This window comes from Bombina bombina, chromosome 6 (assembly GCF_027579735.1).
Source record: "Bombina bombina isolate aBomBom1 chromosome 6, aBomBom1.pri, whole genome shotgun sequence".
Classification (NCBI taxonomy): Eukaryota; Metazoa; Chordata; class Amphibia; order Anura; family Bombinatoridae; genus Bombina; species Bombina bombina.
Genome location: NC_069504.1, coordinates 389755976 through 389774669, shown reverse-complemented (window position 1 = coordinate 389774669; position 18694 = coordinate 389755976). Strand labels below are relative to the sequence as shown.

Genomic DNA, 18694 nt, shown 5'->3' with positions numbered 1-18694 from the left:
ATATGCCCTGTATATGTGTTATATAGAATGTGTTCTCACACACTATTGCTAAATACATTTGACTTAGTAAATCGTAAGGTAAAATAAAGAGTCACTGCCAAACTTCCCAATTCACTGCTAAACCATTTTATATAAAAGCTAAAGTGTTCAACTGACTTATATGATCTGTTACTTTCAGCCGCCCAGCGCTGAGCTGTTCCATTATGACAGTGCCAACGCGGTGAACTGGGGAATGCGAGGTATGAAGTTCTAAAGATACAGCATTGATTAACCATCTCTGGGCTAGATTACAAGTAGATCACTATTTACTATTTTCACTTGCACAAAACGTTTAATGTACGCAGGTTATAGCGCATATTACAAGTAAAAAGTAAAATATATGCGAGTGGTAGCCGACTTATGCTAACTTGAGGACCTCAGATATTGTGATTGCGCTAACTACTTCTCCCCATAGACAACAATGGAGTTTGCAAACTGAAAAAAACCTAACATTTTTAGCTTGTGTGCTAACTCGACACCACGTTAGACCAACTATGCTAACTTGAAGGTAGTCATTAATATTTTACATTCTAATGTTCTTCACATAGATGAAAATGTTCTATTTATTTTTATATATAGGAATATCTATTTTAAAATCCATACATTTTCCCCTATGTGAAAAACACTGGAATGTAAATTATTTTCAGTACATACACAGTAAAACACATTATTAAATATTAAAATTTATTAAAAAGGAGTTTTCATGTCTTCATGTATTTGTGTGTATATATATATATATATATATATATATATATGTATAGATAGATAGATAGATAGATAGATAGATAGATAGATAGATAGATAGATACATACATACATACATACATATTATAGCCCTGTGCAGTCAAACACCTTGTCATATACCATATACCTTTTAACACATAACCTTTTTTATTAATATGTATCATTTTTATTAGATATTGCATACATGAGTGTAAATGTATATTTAAATATATTTATGTTGTGTTTGGTGCAACATTTAATTTAGCCCTAACCCTTTTTGTGAGGTCTTCAGTCGCACTAACCTGACCAGCATAAATTTAGTTTATGCTCGTATGATTGCGTTTACTTTCAACTTGTAATACGAGCACAAGTTAACGCGGGCTTGATATTTAAATATTATTTCATCAGTAGTGCGTTACTTGTAATCTGGCCCTCCTCCTGTTTGCGGAATTATATAAAACTAACAACTTGACCCTGTACAATTTGTCATTGAGCAACTTCTTATATACATAACCTGCATTGTATATGTATCAGTCTGCATGATCTTGTGAACTGCATACTGGAAATGCAGAATGAATGTCAAGGAGAACATTATTTTTATAATTTGAATGTCAACATCACAAGCTTTTAATTTAGTTTCCCCAGAATCCTTATGTATAGAATAAAGCTACCCAACATGTTACATTTAAATTGATTTATTAAAAAAAACAAAAAAAAACAAGCTTTAATCCCAATTGAAAAGCTTTTTAATTAATAAAATGAATTCTTAACATCTAAAGTGATATTTGTAGATAAATAATGTACGGTACTATACTTTTAAATTGAAATAATTTGACAAATATAACCCAAATACATATGTTTAATGATGATCAATAGAAGCCTGTCCTATTTTTAATTAGATGCCATCGTGATTTTATTGTATTTTAAATTTTGGCAAGTCTGGAGCAGGGGAGGAAATGGATTTTTCTTATACTTCTCTCTTTATATTTTATTTGTGTTATTAATTTTAAACATCTAGTTTAATTTTTATACCAGTTCCCCTCACAAACATGATCTGTTTATCGGTCAAAAGGTGAAACTTACCTTGCTAACCTTTTTACATTACAATGCAGTTTGTACATTTGTTCCCTGTATATTTTTCTCATCTGGCTTTTCCCTTATTTTGCAGAGTACAAGGTATGAAGACGGAGAGTCTCTCTTGGAACAAGAGATCAGTTGCTATGACAACGTGTCATTACAGAGTTACCCATCACCTGAAAACGCCACTATTTCTTTGTTTCCATGTTCGTTCAATAACACTTATAAGGGCCTTCTCAATATCTTGAAAACAAAATCAATATCAAATAGATTTGTTATATGCTCTATTTTGTATTTCTAATAATTTTCTACCCATTTTCCCAATGTGTGTAATACAGCTTTTTTTTATAATAAATACAAATGTAGTCAAAGTGTTATGTTTTTTAGCTAGTTAAGGTCTAGATTACAAGTGGAGCGTGATTTTAACATGCTCCTGTAAACTGGCAAATTTGCCCATTTACTGGCACAAGTTAAATAATCATCCATTACAAGTGGCTGGTTAATGCTACCGCAAGCTTGTGGTAGCACTTTGCGCTCAAATTCATTAACCAGAGATCAGATCTCTGGTTAATGAACAAAATGTCCCCCATTTGCCCCCAAAATAAAGTGTATAGTTACATGCAATGGGAAAGCGATGTCGCGTTCGCATTGTGATTTACTTTTAATACCAGCTCATATTTGCGTACGCCGGTATTATTGAGTGGACCGCAAATATCATGCTCGTATAAGCTTTCATATAAATATCTTTAGGAGAGTTTATTAAGGAAATGCAGTTATTGTGTAATCACAGTTTTTGTTTATCACTTTTCCTGGCAACAAATTATTGTTGCCAAAGAAATCTGTGTATTTGCTGTAGGTTTTGTATTATGTAGTATTATAAATATGTATGGTATTTTGTCACGTTATTTACTTATCTGTTACTATCAATGGTGGTTTTAGGCCATTGGCGCCCAAACTACACCCTAGTGGCCGCATCCAGCCCTCCAAGGGTTTTTGTGTGGCCCTCAGAACCACTGAGTAAAAAACAGACATTAGTCATTTCTTACCAAAAAAGGGTTTCAGATTTGTAGTAAGGTAATTAAAGGGGCATTGTTCTGAAAAATTGATTTCCCCTTAAAGGGACAGTATACTATAAAATTGTTTTTCCCTTAATGTGTTTCCAATTAATTTTTTTACCAGCAGCAGAGTATAAATTGTATGAGATTTGCTTTTTTAATTCTTAATTGTGTATATGAATTAGCTGATTTTGTGTTTTGAAGCCACAGCCTAATAAAATGGGTTGAGCTTGTAGGTATAATCAGAACTCATTTTATCACATTGTGTAAATATACATGTGTCTTTATCTTATATCTGTCCATAAACCAATCACCAATACTTGGAGAGAACAATAGAAAATTAACATTTTATTACCTTATCTCTTCTATAACCCACTGGGAGTGTAATTTCTTCTACTGGCTGTTAAGACAGCTTGGCCTGGAGGCTAAAAACTTTCAGAATAGGTGGGGATACCACAGGCTAAATAAACAATTTCAAATGCCAATATAAGGGTAATGGAAATACTTGCAAACAATTTAATACACTCCAGCAGGTAAAGTCGATAATTGGGAACAAATTAAAGGGGGGAAAATTTTTGAGTAAACTGTCCCTTTAATGTGTATATAATGATTTATTATACCAGCTGCATCGCTCATTTGGTTTACTTTTGTATATGTAATAGCTGTTTTTGCTCATTGAAAACACAAACCATTTAAATGGACTGGGCTTGTAGAAAGCACATTCTTAATTATTGTTGTTTAAACACATGCTTCGGTATTTTAACTGTTAGTCCATACACAAAGGTCGATTCAATACAAAATTAACATTTTTGTATTTGGCACTCCTCCCCCACAGTGCTGCTGATTATTCTTGTTTACAAAGCTTTTTGTTAGATAACACAAAAGTATAAATATTCTCATTATAGGTGATATTTTTAACATTCAAAATCAAGCATTTAAAATGACAATATAAAGGTAAAGGAGCTATTTGCAAACTGTTTAAAACCCTCTAACATGTAAAATGGAGCATTAGGAACACCCATTAGGAACACCTTCAAAGGAAGCAAATTTTACAAAACAATGTCGCTTTAAACACACATGTACCACATTTTGTTTTTTGTAAATTTCAATATCATATACAGTTCAATTAAATTAATAGTAACTCATTTCCTATGTCATTTAACTAAAATGTAATTATAATCTGATTTTATTTTGTTTTTTTAACATAAGTCTGAGTAAAATTTGTGTCCTCTGACCAAAGCTGACTGGCATTATGTAAAACAGTTTGGTGCCCTGTTGCTAGACAATAACATTTTGGGGTGCACAATGCTACATTTTAAGGGTGTAGAGGTATTGGTGGCAAGTTATAATCTTCCACTATATATTTCTTTAACCATTCAATTTATATAACCCCCCCCCCCTTCTATTCCCATCTCTGTATCCTTACTCCTCATAAAGCCATAAAAAAACAACTTTTGTTTAGTAAATTCAATGCAAATGGCATCTATGAGGTTTGGAATTGCCAGAGGGTTATATAGTGCCCCCTTATTGCTACCCCAGCTACTATATTTTGTATTATTTTATATCTGCATATCCATCTACTATACAAAAATATATATTTATTGTTTTACTGTAGATATATCCTTATGAGCTACTCATGGTGACCACTAGAGGGAGATCCAGACTGCCAAAAGATGCAGACAGAACACGGCTGGAGGTAAGGAGATACAGCTGGAGATACATTCCATGGTGCACAGGGCTAGATCACAACACCTGTTGCAAGTACCTTTTCATGTCTTTGTTACAATCAAGGTATAAATTATGAACTACAGGATAGTAGATGTGCTGGTGTTATAGCTCCTTCTATCTGCATGTAATAGGTACCTGGAAGGAGTTGGTATTGTTAACACCAATACTGGCTGGTACAGTTACCAAGGCAACACCTTCTCAATCATTAAATAATGACAGGGCCCTTATAATCTATTTTAAAATACTATAAAATGTAGGTGTTAAAAGAAAAGGCTTTTATTAACTTAAATACACATATTTTGTTGCATTATTTACATTACTGCCAGTATGAGCCATTTATAAAATGAATGTATTTTTTCATAATTAAAAATTCAATATTATTTAAGAAATATTTTTATTGCAGTAGAAAAATAATAATTTAAAAACAGTAATAATATTGCATTCTTCTTCTTCTTCTTATATTATTATTAGTATTATTATTATTTATATTATATAAACTGCAAAACAATCATGATTATTAATGTACTAGTGGTAAAGCCTGCCCAGAGGGCATCCAGGTGGATTCTTTCACCACCCTGCCATTTTTGGAAACCACCTGGATGCAGCTTACGATTTTTCTCTTTTGCTCTCTCTCCCCCCTCTCTTTTCATCTCTCTCTCCCTCCCTTTTGCTCTCTCTCCCCCTCTTGTTTGCTCTCTCCCCCTCTCATTTGTTCTCTCCCCCTCTCATTTGCCCTCTCCCCCTCTATTTTGCGCTCTCTCCCCCTCTCTTTTGCTCTCCCCCCTCTCTTTTACTCTCTCTCTCCCCCCTCTCATTTGCTCTCTCTCTACCCTCTCATTTGCTCTCTCTCCCCTCTCATTTGCTCTCTCTCCCCTCTACCTTTTGCTCTCTCTCTCCCCATTACTTTTTCTCTCTCTCTCTCCCCCTCTCATTTGCTCTCTCTCTCCCCCTAAATTTTTTGCTCTCTCCCCCTCTCTTTTGCTCTCCCCCCTCTCTTTTGCTCTCTCTCTCTCCCCTCTCATTTGCTCTCTCTCCCCTCTCATTTGCTCTCTCTCTCTCTCCCGTCTCATTTGCTCTCTCTCCCCCTATCTTTTGCTCTCTCCCCCTCTCTTTTGCTCTCTCTCTCCCCCTCTATTTTGCTCTCTCTCTCCCCTCTCTTTTGCTCTCTCGCTCCCCTCTTTTGCTCTCTCTACCACATCTCTTTTGCTCTCTGCCCCTTCTCTTTTGCTCTCTCTCTCTCCCCCCTCTCTTTTTACTCTCTTTCCCCCTTCTCTTTTGTTCTCTCGCCCCCTCTCTTTTGCTCGCTCTCTCCCCCCTCTCTTTTGCTCTCTCTCCCCCCTCTTGTTTGCTCTCTTTTGCTCTCTCTCTCCCCCTCTCTTTTGCTCTCTCTCCCCCTCACTTTTGTGCTCTCTCTCCTTCTCTTTTGCTCTCTCTCTCCCCCTCTCTTTTGCTATCTCTCTCCCCCTCTCTTTTGCTATCTCTCTCCCCCTCTGTTTTGCGCTCTCTCTCCTTCTCTTTTGCTCTCTCTCCCCTCTATTTTGCTCTCTCTCCCCTCTCTTTTGCTCTCTCCCCCCTCTCTTTTGCTCTCTCTCCCCCCCCCCCTCTCTTTTGCTCTCTCTCCCCCCTCTCTTTTGCTCTCTCTCCCCCCTCTTGTTGGCGCTCTCTCTCCCACCCTATTTTGCTCTCTCTCTCACCTCTCTTTTTCTCTCTGCCCCCTGTCTTTTGCTCTCTCTCCCCCCTCTTGTTTGCTCTCTCCCTCCCCCTCTCTTTTGCTCTCTCTCTACCTCTCTTTTGCGCTCTCTCTCCTTCTCTCCTTTGCTCTCTCTCCCCCCCTCTCTTTTGCTCTCCCCCCTCTCTTTTGCTCTCCCTATCCCCTTGCTTTTGCTCTCTCTCTCCCCTCTCATTTGCTCTCTCTCTCTCCCCTCTCATTTGCTCTCTCTCCCCCCTCTCTTTTGTTTTCCTTCCCCCTCTCGTTTGCTCTCTCGCCCCCCTTTCTTTTGCTCTCTCTCCCCTCTTTTGCTCTCTCTCTCCTCTCTTTTGCTCTCTATCTCCCCTCTTTTTTGCTTTCTCTCTCCTGTCTCTTTTGCTCTCTATCTCCTTCCCTCTTTTGCTTTCTCTCTCCCCCTTTCTTTTGCTCTCTCGCTCCCCTCTCTTTTGCTCTCTCGCTCCCCTCTCTTTTGCTCTCTCGCTCCCCTCTTTTGCTCTCTCTCTCCCCTCTTTTGCTCTCTCTCTCTCCCCTCTTGCTCTCTCTCCCCTCTCTTTTGCTCTCTCTCTCCCCTCTCTTTTGCTCTCTCTCTCTCCCCCCTCTTTTGCTCTCTCTCTCTCTCCCCCCTCTTTTTCTCTCTCCCCCCTCTCTTTTGCTCTCCCTCTCCCCCCCTCTCTTTTTGTCTCTTTCTCTTCCCTTTTTGCTCTTTCTCTTCCCTCTCTTTTGCTCTCTCTCTCCCCTCTCTTTTTCTCTCTCTCCCCCTGTCATTTTTTTATTAGGACACTCCCACTTCCTCCCCTTCCCTGCTGAGCCGCCCACCCGCCACCTGCCCAGACCTCCCGCTGACACCAGCAGAAGATCGTTACAGATGGTGACACACACAGTGTCACCGTCTGTAACAATCAGGCATCTGGCCTCATATGGATGTGGAGCACCGATCACGCTCCGGCTCCATATGCGGCAGATGCCTGTAGCTTCAGGAGCTCCAGCTCTCAGCTGTTATGTTACAGCTGAGAGTTGGAGCTCTGAAGCTGTCTCGCCGCGAGGTGGCTGCATGTGCCGCTCTGTGGATCTTCTTATGCCGGTCTTGGATGCAGATCCACAGAGCGGGACGATTCACACCAGGCTCCAGAATCGGCTTAAGAGCACAGTAAGTAAAATACCGCTCCTTACTGTTTACCCCTCTTCAGACCGTAGAGCTCTGGTAAGACTTAAAAACACAACAAGAGGAGGATACACAAAAAAGACCTCGCAACATTACATCAATGTTTTCTATATTAAGGAGCAAATTTTAACTAAAAAGTGACAAAGCGGACACATTGTACCCAAGACTTTTTGAACATTTAGTCTTTATGAACACTTGCATTTTAAAATCCACCGGTGGTATTTCAAAACCAATTTTGGCATCATCCTTTTTTTATATATATTTTTACCTTCAAACTTGTCGGCGACCAGATAATTATTGTTCAGTATCTCATTGTTCAGTATCCCATCCTGCCATATATAATTTATATATTTTAAGGCTTTATCAATTTTAGGCTTTACATATTATTTTTAGTATCAATTGATTTTAGGTTTGATTTCTATCTATTTATTGTTAGGTTATTGCTAATAATAGCTAGAACTAGCAAAATGTATCAACTGTTTTTTATAATAATTCTGTACGAATGCAATACTGTTTTTATTGTTGTATTTTGACTATTTAAAGCTATTTGCACTAGGTATTCTATGTATTAGGTACAATACTTAGATTAGTCCTATAACAATCCAATTATTTTCCTATTACAGGATTATAAGAATAAGATTTTTCCACCTAAAACTCCTATATCTGTCAAAACCTATATAGGTTTTTCCACATACCCACCAAGTAAGGGTACAGACATATATGTTTTAATGTATACCTATATTTGATTCTGCTTTAATTAATAAACACGTTATAAGATTGACATCATATTTCCATCATTTTTTAACACTTTTGAAACAGACTACCAAAATTCCATAATTTATTATTTCACAAGGGTACAAGCATTCATTTGCGCCCCATACTCCTAAACCCACACTCTTCCTGTATACCAAACTAGATATTTTGGGGAAAATATCCTAGGAGAAAGGGCTTACCCAAAATAAGGCAGCGCAAAAAAGTTTTAAACTACACCAATCATAACTTTATTAAGGAACCTAATGATGATGTGTAGATTGAAAAGAGAAGGGGACCGAGGACAGAGCCTTGAGGTACCCCAACAGAAAGTGGTAACGGGGCAAAGGATGCTCCAGAGAAGGCTACACTATATGTACGGTTAGTCAGATAGGAAGAGAACCATGAGAGAGCTGTGTCACAGATGCCGAAGGATTGGAGGGTTTGGAGCAGAAGAGGGTGGTCAACAGTGTCAAAGGCTGCAGACAGGTCAAGGAGGATAAGCAGAGAGAAGTGGCCTTTGGATTTTGCTGTAAGTAGGTCGTTGGTAACCTTGACAATTGTTGTCTCTGTAGAGTGATAGGGACGAAATCCAGATTGCAGTGGGTCAAGAAGAGAGTTTAGTGTAAGGAAATGGGATAGACGTGCATATACTAGCTTTTCAAGGAGTTTAGAGGCAAGAGGGAGTAGGGAAATAACTAAACCTTTTAACCCCTAAACCGCCATTCACAAACATCACTGACACTAACTAAACCTATTAACCCCTAAACCGCAGTTCCCCGACATCGCCGACACTAACTTAAACCTTAAATAAACCAATTAAGTCCTAAACGACCTTTCCCATACATCGCCAACACTAACTAAACCTATTAACCCCTAAACCGCCATTCCCAAACATCGTCGACACTAACTAAAATACTAAATAAACCTATTAACCCCTAAACCGCAGTTCCCAAACATCACCAACACTAACCAAATGCATTAACCCCTAAACCCCTGGCCCCCACATCGCAACAACATAAATTAATATATATTAACCCCTAAACCTAACACACCCTAACTTTAACATTATTAAAATAGACTTAAATTAAAGTTACAATTATTAACTAACTACCTATTTAAAAATAAATACAAACTTACCTGTGAAATAAAAATAAAACCTAAGCTAGCTACAATATAACTATTTACTAACTACCTTGTTAAAATAAATACAAACTAACCTGTGATATAAAAATAAAACCTAAGCTTACACTAATAAAACCTAACATTACAAAAAATAAAAACCCTAACATTACTAAAAATAAAAAAAACTAAGATTACTAAAAAATTAAAACTACAATTACAAAAAATAATAAAAACTAAAATTACAAAAAATAAAAAAACTACCATTATAAAAAAATAACAAACGAATTATCCAAAAAATAAAAATTATTCCAATTCTAATACCCCGTTTTAAAAAAAAAAACAAAAGAAACCCTAATGTATAATAAACTACCAAGTACCCTTAAAAGGGCCTTTTGTAGGTCATGCGCTAAAGTTAACAGCTCTTTTGCAAAAAATAAAAAAACACTGCCTAATATTACAAACCCCCACCCCCCAAATCCACAAAATAAAAAAAAACTAATCTACCCATTGCCCCGAAAAGCATTTGTATGGGCATTGTCCTTAAAAGGGCATTCAGCTCTTTTTCGGCCCATTAAAAATAAAAAATGCCTAATCAAAAAAAAATTGAAAAAAAACCACACCAAAAATAAAAAAGAATTTCATTGCAAATAATAACAAACGAAATTATCCAAAATAATAAAAATTATTCCTATTCTAATACCCTGTTTAAAAAAAACACCCCAAATAAAAAACCTAGACCTAGATTTGGAGTTTGGCGTTAGCCGTGAAAACCAGCGTTAGAGGCTCCTAACGCTGGTTTTAGGCTACCGCCGGTATTTGGAGTCACTCAAAATAGGGTCTAACGCTCACTTTTCATCCGCGACTTTTCCATACCGCAGATCCCCTTACGTCAATTGCGTATCCTATCTTTTCAATGGGATCTTTCTAACTCCGGTATTTAGAGTCGTTTCTGAAGTGAGCGTTAGACATCTAACGACAAAACTCCAGCCGCAGGAAAAAAGTCAGTAGTTAAGAGCTTTCTGGGCTAACGCCGGTTCATAAAGCTCTTAACTACTGTGCTCTAAAGTACACTAACACCCATAAACTACCTATGTACCCCTAAACCGAGGTCCCCCCACATCGCCGACACTCGAATAATTTTTTTTAACCCCTAATCTGCCGACCGCCACCTACGTTATACTTATGTACCCCTAATCTGCTGCCCCTAACACCGCCGACCCCTGTATTATATTTATTAACCCCTAATCTGCCCCCACAACGTCGCCGCCAGCTACCTACAATAATTAACCCCTAATCTGCCGACCGCAAAGCGCCGCCACCTACATTATAGCTATGTACCCCTAATCTGCTGCCCCTAACACAGCCGACCCCTATATTATATTTATTAACCCCTAATCTGCCCCCCTCAACGTCGCCTCCACCTGCCTACACTTATTAACCCCTAATCTGCCGAGCGGACCGCACCGCTACTATAATAAAGTTATTAACCCCTAATCCGCCTCACTAACCCTATAATAAATAGTATTAACCCCTAATCTGCCCTTCCTAACATCGCCGACACCTAACTTCAATTATTAACCCCTAATCTGCCGACCGGACCACACCGCTATTCTAATAAATGTATTAACCCCTAAAGCTAAGTCTAACACTAACACCCCCCTAAGTTAAATATAATTTAAATCTAACGAAATTAATTAACTCTTATTAAATAAATTATTCCTATTTAAAGCTAAATACTTACCTGTAAAATAAACCCTAATATAGCTACAATATAAATTATAATTATATTGTAGCTATTTTAGGATTAATATTTATTTTACAGGCAACTTTGTAATTATTTTAACCAGGTACAATAGCTATTAAATAGTTAAGAACTATTTAATAGTTACCTAGTTAAAATAATAACAAAATTACCTGTAAAATAAATCCTAACCTAAGTTACAATTAAACCTAACACTACACTATCATTAAATTAATTAAATAAAATACCTACAATTACCTACAATTAACCTAACACTACACAATCAATAAATTAATTAAATACAATTCCTACAAATAAATACAATTAAATAAACTAGCTAAAGTACAAAAAATAATCCAATCAGCCAATCAGATTGAGCTCGCATTCTATTGGCTGATCGGAACAGCCAATGGAATGCAAGCTCAATCTGATTGGCTGATTCCATCAGCCAATCAGAATATTCCTACCTTAATTCCGATTGGCTGATAGAATCCTATCAGCCAATCGGAATTCGAGGGACGCCATCTTGGATGACGTCCCTTAAAGGAACCGTCATTCGGCTAGTAGGCATCGGGAGAAGAGGATGTTCCGCGTCGGAGGTCTGCAAGATGGATCCGGAAGAAAGAAGATTGAAGATGCCGTTGATAGAAGACTTCATCCGGATCATGGACCTCTTCAGCTCCCGCTTGGATGAAGACTTCAGCCGGATCATGGACCTCTTCAGCTCCCGCTTGGATGAAGACTTCAGCCGGATCATGGACCTCTTCAGCCCCCCACTTGGGCTTGGATTAGGACATCGGAGGAGCTCTTCAGGACGGATCGGTGAACCTGGTAGGGTGAAGACAAGGTAGGAAGATCTTCAGGGGCTTAGTGTTAGGTTTATTTAAGGGGGGTTTGGGTTAGATTAGGGGTATGTGGGTGGTGGGTTGTAATGTTGGGGGGGGGGGTATTGTATGGTTTTTTTTTACAGGCAAAAGAGCTGAATTTCTTGGGGCATGCCCCGCAAAGGGCCCTGTTCAGGGCTGGTAAGGTAAAAGAGCTTTGAAATGTAGTAATTTAGAATAGAGTAGGGCATTTTGTTATTTTGGGGGTCTTTGTTATTTTATTAGGGGGCTTAGAGTAGGTGTAATTAGTTTAAAATTGTTGTAATATTTTTCTTATGTTTGTAAATATTTTTTTATTTTTTGTAACTTAGTTCTTTTTTATTTTTTGTACTTTAGCTAGTATTTATTTGTAGGAATTGTATTTAATTAATTTATTGATAGTGTAGTGTTAGGTTAATTGTAGGTAATTGTAGGTAGTTTATTTAATTAATTTATTGATAGTGTAGTGTTAGGTTTAATTGTAACTTAGGTTAGGATTTATTTTACAGGTAAATTTGTAATTATTTTAACTATTTTAGCTATTAAATAGTTCTTAACTATTTAATAGCTATTGTACCTGGTTAAAATAAATACAAAGTTACCTGTAAAATAAATATAAATCCTAAAATAGCTATAATATAATTATAATTTATATTGTAGCTATATTAGGATTTATTTTACAGGTAAGTATTTATCTTTAAATAGGAATAATTTATTTAATAAGAGTTAATTAATTTCGTTAGATGTAAATTATATTTAACTTAGGGGGGTGTTAGTGTTAGGGTTAGACTTAGCTTTAGGGGTTAATACATTTATTAGAATAGTGGTGAGCTCCGGTCGGCAGATTAGGGGTTAATAATTGAAGTTAGGTGTCGGCGATGTTAGGGAGGGCAGATTAGGGGTTAATACTATTTATTATAGGGTTAGTGAGGCGGATTAGGGGTTAATAACTTTATTATAGTAGCGCTCAGGTCCGGTCGGCAGATTAGGGGTTAATAAGTGTAGGCAGGTGGAGGCGACGTTGTGGGGGGCAGATTAGGGGTTAATAAATATAATATAGGGGTCGGCGATGTTAGGGCAGCAGATTAGGGGTGCATAGGGATAATGTAAGTAGCGGCGGTTTACGGAGCGGCAGATTAGGGGTTAAAAATAATATACAGGGGTCAGCGATAGCGGGGGCGGCAGGGGTTAATAAGTGTAAGGTTAGGGGTGATTAGACTCGGGGTACATGTTAGAGTGTTAGGTGCAGACGCAGGAAGTGTTTCCCCATAGAAAACAATGGGGCTGCGTTAAGAGCTGAACGCGGCTTTTTTGTAGGTGTTAGGTTTTTTTTCAGCTCAAACAGCCCCATTGTTTCCTATGGGAGAATCGTGCACGAGCACGTTTTTGAGGCTGGCCGCTTGCGTAAGCAACTCTGGTATCGAGAGTTGAAGCTGCGTTAAAAATGTTCTACGCTCCTTTTTTGGAGCCTAACGCAACCTTTATGTGGACTCTCAATACCAGAGTTATTTTTATGGTGCGGCCAGAAAAAAGCCGGCGTTAGTTTTTCGGGTCGTTACCGACAAAACTCCAAATCTAGCCGTAAGTCTATAATAAACTACCAATGACCCTTAAAAGGGCCTTTTGTAGGGCATTGCCCTAAAGTTAACAGCTCTTCTGCAAAAAATTAAAACAAACACCCCTTAACATTACAAACCCCCACCCCCTCAAACCTACAAAATAAAAAAAAAACTAACTAAAAAAACCTAATCTACCCATTGCCTTGAAAACGGCATTTGTATGGGCATTGCCCTTAAAAGGGCATTCAGCTTTTTTTAAGCCCAATAAAATAAAAAAGCCCTAATCTAAACCCCCCCCCCCCCAAAAAAAAAAACTAACACTAACCCCAAAATCGGTACTTACAGTTGCTGAAGTCCTGGGGAACGATCTTCATCCCAGCGGCAGTTTTTTTATTTTGGGGTGTTTTTTTTTGTTTTGTTTTCAAACGAGGTATTAGAATAGGAATCATTTTTATTTTTTTGGATAATTTCGTTTGTAATTTTTTTGTAATGGTAGTTTTTGTATTTTTTGTAATTTTAGTGTTTATTATTTTTTTAATTGTAGTTTTAATTTTTTAATAATCTTAGGTTTTTTTATTTTTAGTAATGTTAGTTTTTTTATTTTTAGTAATGTTAGGTTTTATTAGTGTAAGCTTAGGTTTTATTTTTATTTTGCAGGTAAGTTTGTATTTATTTTTAAATAGGTAGTTAATAATTGTAACTTTAATTTAGGTCTAATTTAATTATGTTAAATTTAGGGGTGTTAGATTTAGGGGTTAACAGTTTAATTTAGGTTGTTGCAATGTGGGGGCCGGCAGTTTAGGGGTTAATAGGTTTAGTTAGTGTTGACGATGTTTGAGAACAGAGGTTTAGGGGTTAATAGGTTAATTTAGTGTTGGCAATGTTTGGGAACGGCGGTTTAGGGGTTATTTAGTGTTTTAGTTAGTGTCGGCGATGTCAGGGAACTGCAGTTCAGCGGTTTTATAGGTTTAGTTAGTGTCAGCGTTGTCGGGGAACTGTGGTTTAGGGGTTAATAGGTTTAGTTAGTGTCAGCGATATCGGGGAACTGTGGTTTAGATTAGAACAATGAAAAATTCTGAATATGAATAATGGATCTGAAAATTCGGAAACTGATTTATTCATTTTTGGAATTGTTCGGGATTTTAGTTATGGTGCTGATTCGGAAATTTGGATGCATTTGAATCTCTGAATCGGCCAAAATTCATCCGAAAACAAAATTCTGCTGAAAACAAAACGCACATGTCTAATTTATACTATCAACTGTTCTATGTGCTTTGTTGATTCTAATTAGGGACTTTCACAACCCTTTTGTTTTTTGTTTTATTTATTTATTTTGCATTTAAATGCTTTATTTATTTTCTTTTCCTTATCATTCCTATTCTGAATAAAACTCCGTCTAGCTATAATGTAATTTGCTCATGCACGGGAGTCTGGTCCCTAACCCAATAATAATACAAGATAAATAAATCCCAGCATGCGAGTCTTAGAAATTATTCAAGAAAAAAATCCTTTATTTTAATTATGTCTATTTCTACACAACATATATAACTCATGATGTAGGAAAGTATCAATGTTCATCCACTCTGATTCACACATACCCCAACCACCATACAAATCCGCTCCATACAAATAAAAATAAAAAATACTTAAAGAAATATTAACTAATGCACAATAATTAACTAAGGCAAATGTTGTAGCACATTATAAATTCATATATAATCTCATATATAATTAAAACACCCCGAGGCGTCCCCAGGGGGTGATGACCAGCACCACCTGCGTCAAAAAAGAAAAAGAAAAAAACAAACAAAAAAATAAGTGTCTCAGCCTTTGCAAAGATGGAGGTGTTCTCTTATTTACAAAACATGCAGTTAAGAATAATCCAATCTTCTTAAAGTCAATGAATGCCAATAATCTAGCTCCGCTCTGTTTATACAAACACTGCAATCTTGAATGATAGAAATGTCACTTGCATGTTTCACGGGGAACCATATGTACATATCACACCTGTTTACTTCTGCAATCGTAAGCTTGCGATTATGTTGCACTTCCTCATTTGTATCATTAACATAAGTACTACATGTATTTGTAATCCTCAATTAGCGTGTCTCACAGGGAACCATGTATAAATATACCATCTGTTATTTCTTGAATCGTGAACTTGCGAAGGTATTATACATCCCCATTAGTGCCATTAACATAAATGCTATATGTATTTGCAACCCTCAATTTTGGCTGTCGTGTGTTTGACCACAATATCTTATTGTCATTGGCTATGACAGAGGGAGATATAACTTTAATGATGATCCAACCTTACACCGTTTAAGCTTCACTCACAGTGTACTAAACTACCAGCATTGTGTGATCAAATCCCATGGTCTGTACCTTGACCCGATAAAGAGTACATACTCCTAATGCATGGTGTAGCTCGGACCTTTAAAGAATCTGCAACTTGTTCCAGCAATTTGTGTAATGTAACAATGTTACCTTTGTCTTCGTCCGCTTGCTACCGAGTACTGCTGTGAGACTAGTCACCGACGTCCTCTTCAGTGTGGAAATAGATCACTCCGGATTTCTCCAATCTCACCTCATTGCCATACCCCACTACAGCAATCCAGAAATGTGGCTCAAACAACACGGATGATGGCAGGTGATGGTGTCTTAGTGATTCTGACGCGCGTTTCGGGACTCCGCCCTTTCTCAAGAAATATACAGGTGATTGTGTGCAAGGTGCTATTTAAACGGTCATTGCTATATTCCAATTGGATACTCATATCCACACCCTAAATTACGTCATATTCCATTCACACATAACATCCATTCTCTTTGGACTTTGTGTTTTATATGAAATCGCGGATTTATATAAAGCCCACAAATATTTTGCACAATCTATTAAGATATCTCACTGTGTGTTAATCTCCATGACATAGATCTCAATCTCCACAAGATATATTGTAACTTATCTGCAATGCACGGACTGATAAAACTAGTTCCTATAATGAAGCCTCATACAGAACACTGCATCTAATAATCATATATAGTGTCCTATATATAAACGTAAACTAGGATTCATCATGAAGTCACCCCCATCTCCACATCCACATGGTTCATATCGCAACTGATTGCTTAATATATAAATAAATACATCATAGAGTAGGATATTCAGGAGGGCAATTAAAGAGACAGAATAACAATGGTGTATGTATACGTGCATTATGAACTTGCAGACTTTGAGCACTACGTTACTGCATATAGCAACTAGGAGTACATGACTTAAGTCTACTCAGTGGACCTCACAGAGTAAAAAAAGCAACAGTTTTTAAAGAAAACTAGACATTTATGCATATATGAGTATCCCCAAAACTCTCAGTAGGAAAGAATTTTTTAAATAGTGCATATCAATGTGTCATGCATAGTTAGTCCATAATGATGCCCCAATATATTGGAGCCGTCTAACTTAAACCAATGATTAATGGGAAACTAACCTCTGACCTCTCGTACAATATGGAGAACCCAGCATATCTATCGATGCCACAAGATTCGATTATATTTGTGTGTAATTTTATATTGAAATATCAGTATGCTCTAACGAAAACTGTGAAATACACCATCTCCACATTTATGGTTCTAGAGGTAGATCCCTAGTTGATTCTTTAAAAATACAGTTTGCTATTAAAATTTGAATTTGATAACCACATCCTGTATTATTTTATGCACTCAACAAACCCCTCATGTACTATCATACTATGTATAGACTAGGTGTTCACCTTACTTCTTGGACTATGTTCATCACATACTTTAAATGAAATTGCCCCAAGAAATATCTCTATTGAGACCCCTAGGTACCATAGTATCTAGTTTCCTAATCCATTTGTGCCTCTTTCCTAAATAATAGTTTCTGTCTATCTCCTCCTTGGCATAATGGGGGTACCCCATCTACTACTTGAAACCTCAGTTGACTTTTATTATGGAGAAATCTCGTGAACTGATGTGCCACCGGGGCATCTTCATCATCTTTACCTATTGCTGCCTTGTGTTGACGTATCCTATCCCTGACCATTTGAGTGGTCTCACCTACATATGCCAGACCACACGGACATTTAATCACATAGATTACAAATTTTGAATTTCAGGAGAACCTCCCTTTAATTGGGATCTTCTTCCCTGAGTGTGGATGAGTAACAGAATCTCCTTGTTGCATTGAATGACACAAAGCACAATTCATGCAAGAAAAGGAACCTTTTTTCGTCATTTCACTAGGTTTCCTTTTGGGACCCCAATCAGCACAAATCAATTCATCTCTTAAATTCCTATTTCTCCTATATGAGAAAAGTGGAGTATCATTGAATATATTCCCAACTTGGGTGTCCTCTTTTAAAAAATGTCAATGTTTTAGAATCAATTTTAAGATTTCTACTATGAAAACCATAGTGACAAACAAATGGTACAGAGAATTTCTTAGGTTCCACAGACTTTTTGGTTAGGAGGCTCTTCCTGTCAATATTTGCTACCTTGTTCAGGTTTTGAACCAGAATTTCTGTTGGATATCCTCTTTCTACAAACGTTTTAGTCATCTCATCTAATCTTTTCACGCAAGAAAAATTGATTCAGTGCCTGCTACGATCGGGCATCCTGGAGGGTCCTGTAATCGCTTGTGTATTTTTGGTAACACATAAAAAAATGGTAAAATAGGATTCTCCTTAACTAGGAATTTGGCTTGTCTTTTGGTAATTATATCAGAGGCTAGGGCTTCTTCAACAGTCTTTTGTATTTTATTTTTTAATCTTGTGGTGGGATCCCCAACAACTTTTATGTAATTCTCCACATCCTGGAGTTGTCGTAAAACTTCCTCTTTATATTTGATTTTATTCATGATGACAAGCGCTCCGCCCTTGTTGGCAGGTTTCAGAATCAAGTCATTATGATTCTGGATCTCTCCTAATAGCTTTTTTTCTTCTTTGGACATATTGAATTTAACCCTTGTTTTGAAACTCTTTTTTAGTTTCTCAAAGTCCTTTTTGACTAGTGTGATGTACGCCTCAACAGAAGCATTGGTATGTGGGGGATTGAAAGAACTTTTTGGTTTAATGTTCTAAGTGTGAAACTGGAAAGGACCAGTCGTCTCTCCCCTATTGAGTCCTTCTTTGTTTACAAAAAAACTTTT

General features: G+C 37.1%; 1 protein-coding gene across 6 annotated transcripts in view; it reads left to right on the top strand.

The window, feature by feature from the left end:
- ABLIM3 (actin binding LIM protein family member 3) overlaps positions 1–18694 on the top strand; it is a 425761-nt gene that overhangs the window by 394914 nt on the left and 12153 nt on the right. For 5 of the 6 annotated variants that reach the window (XM_053717108.1, XM_053717110.1, XM_053717112.1 and 2 more), the window contains 2 exons: positions 179–239; positions 1931–4590. In XM_053717108.1, the coding sequence (XP_053573083.1) occupies positions 179–239; positions 1931–1944 (75 nt within the window). In that variant the 3' untranslated portion in view covers positions 1945–4590. The remainder of the gene's footprint in view (positions 1–178; positions 240–1930; positions 4591–18694) is intronic. The other variant, XM_053717109.1, reaches the window with a different exon arrangement.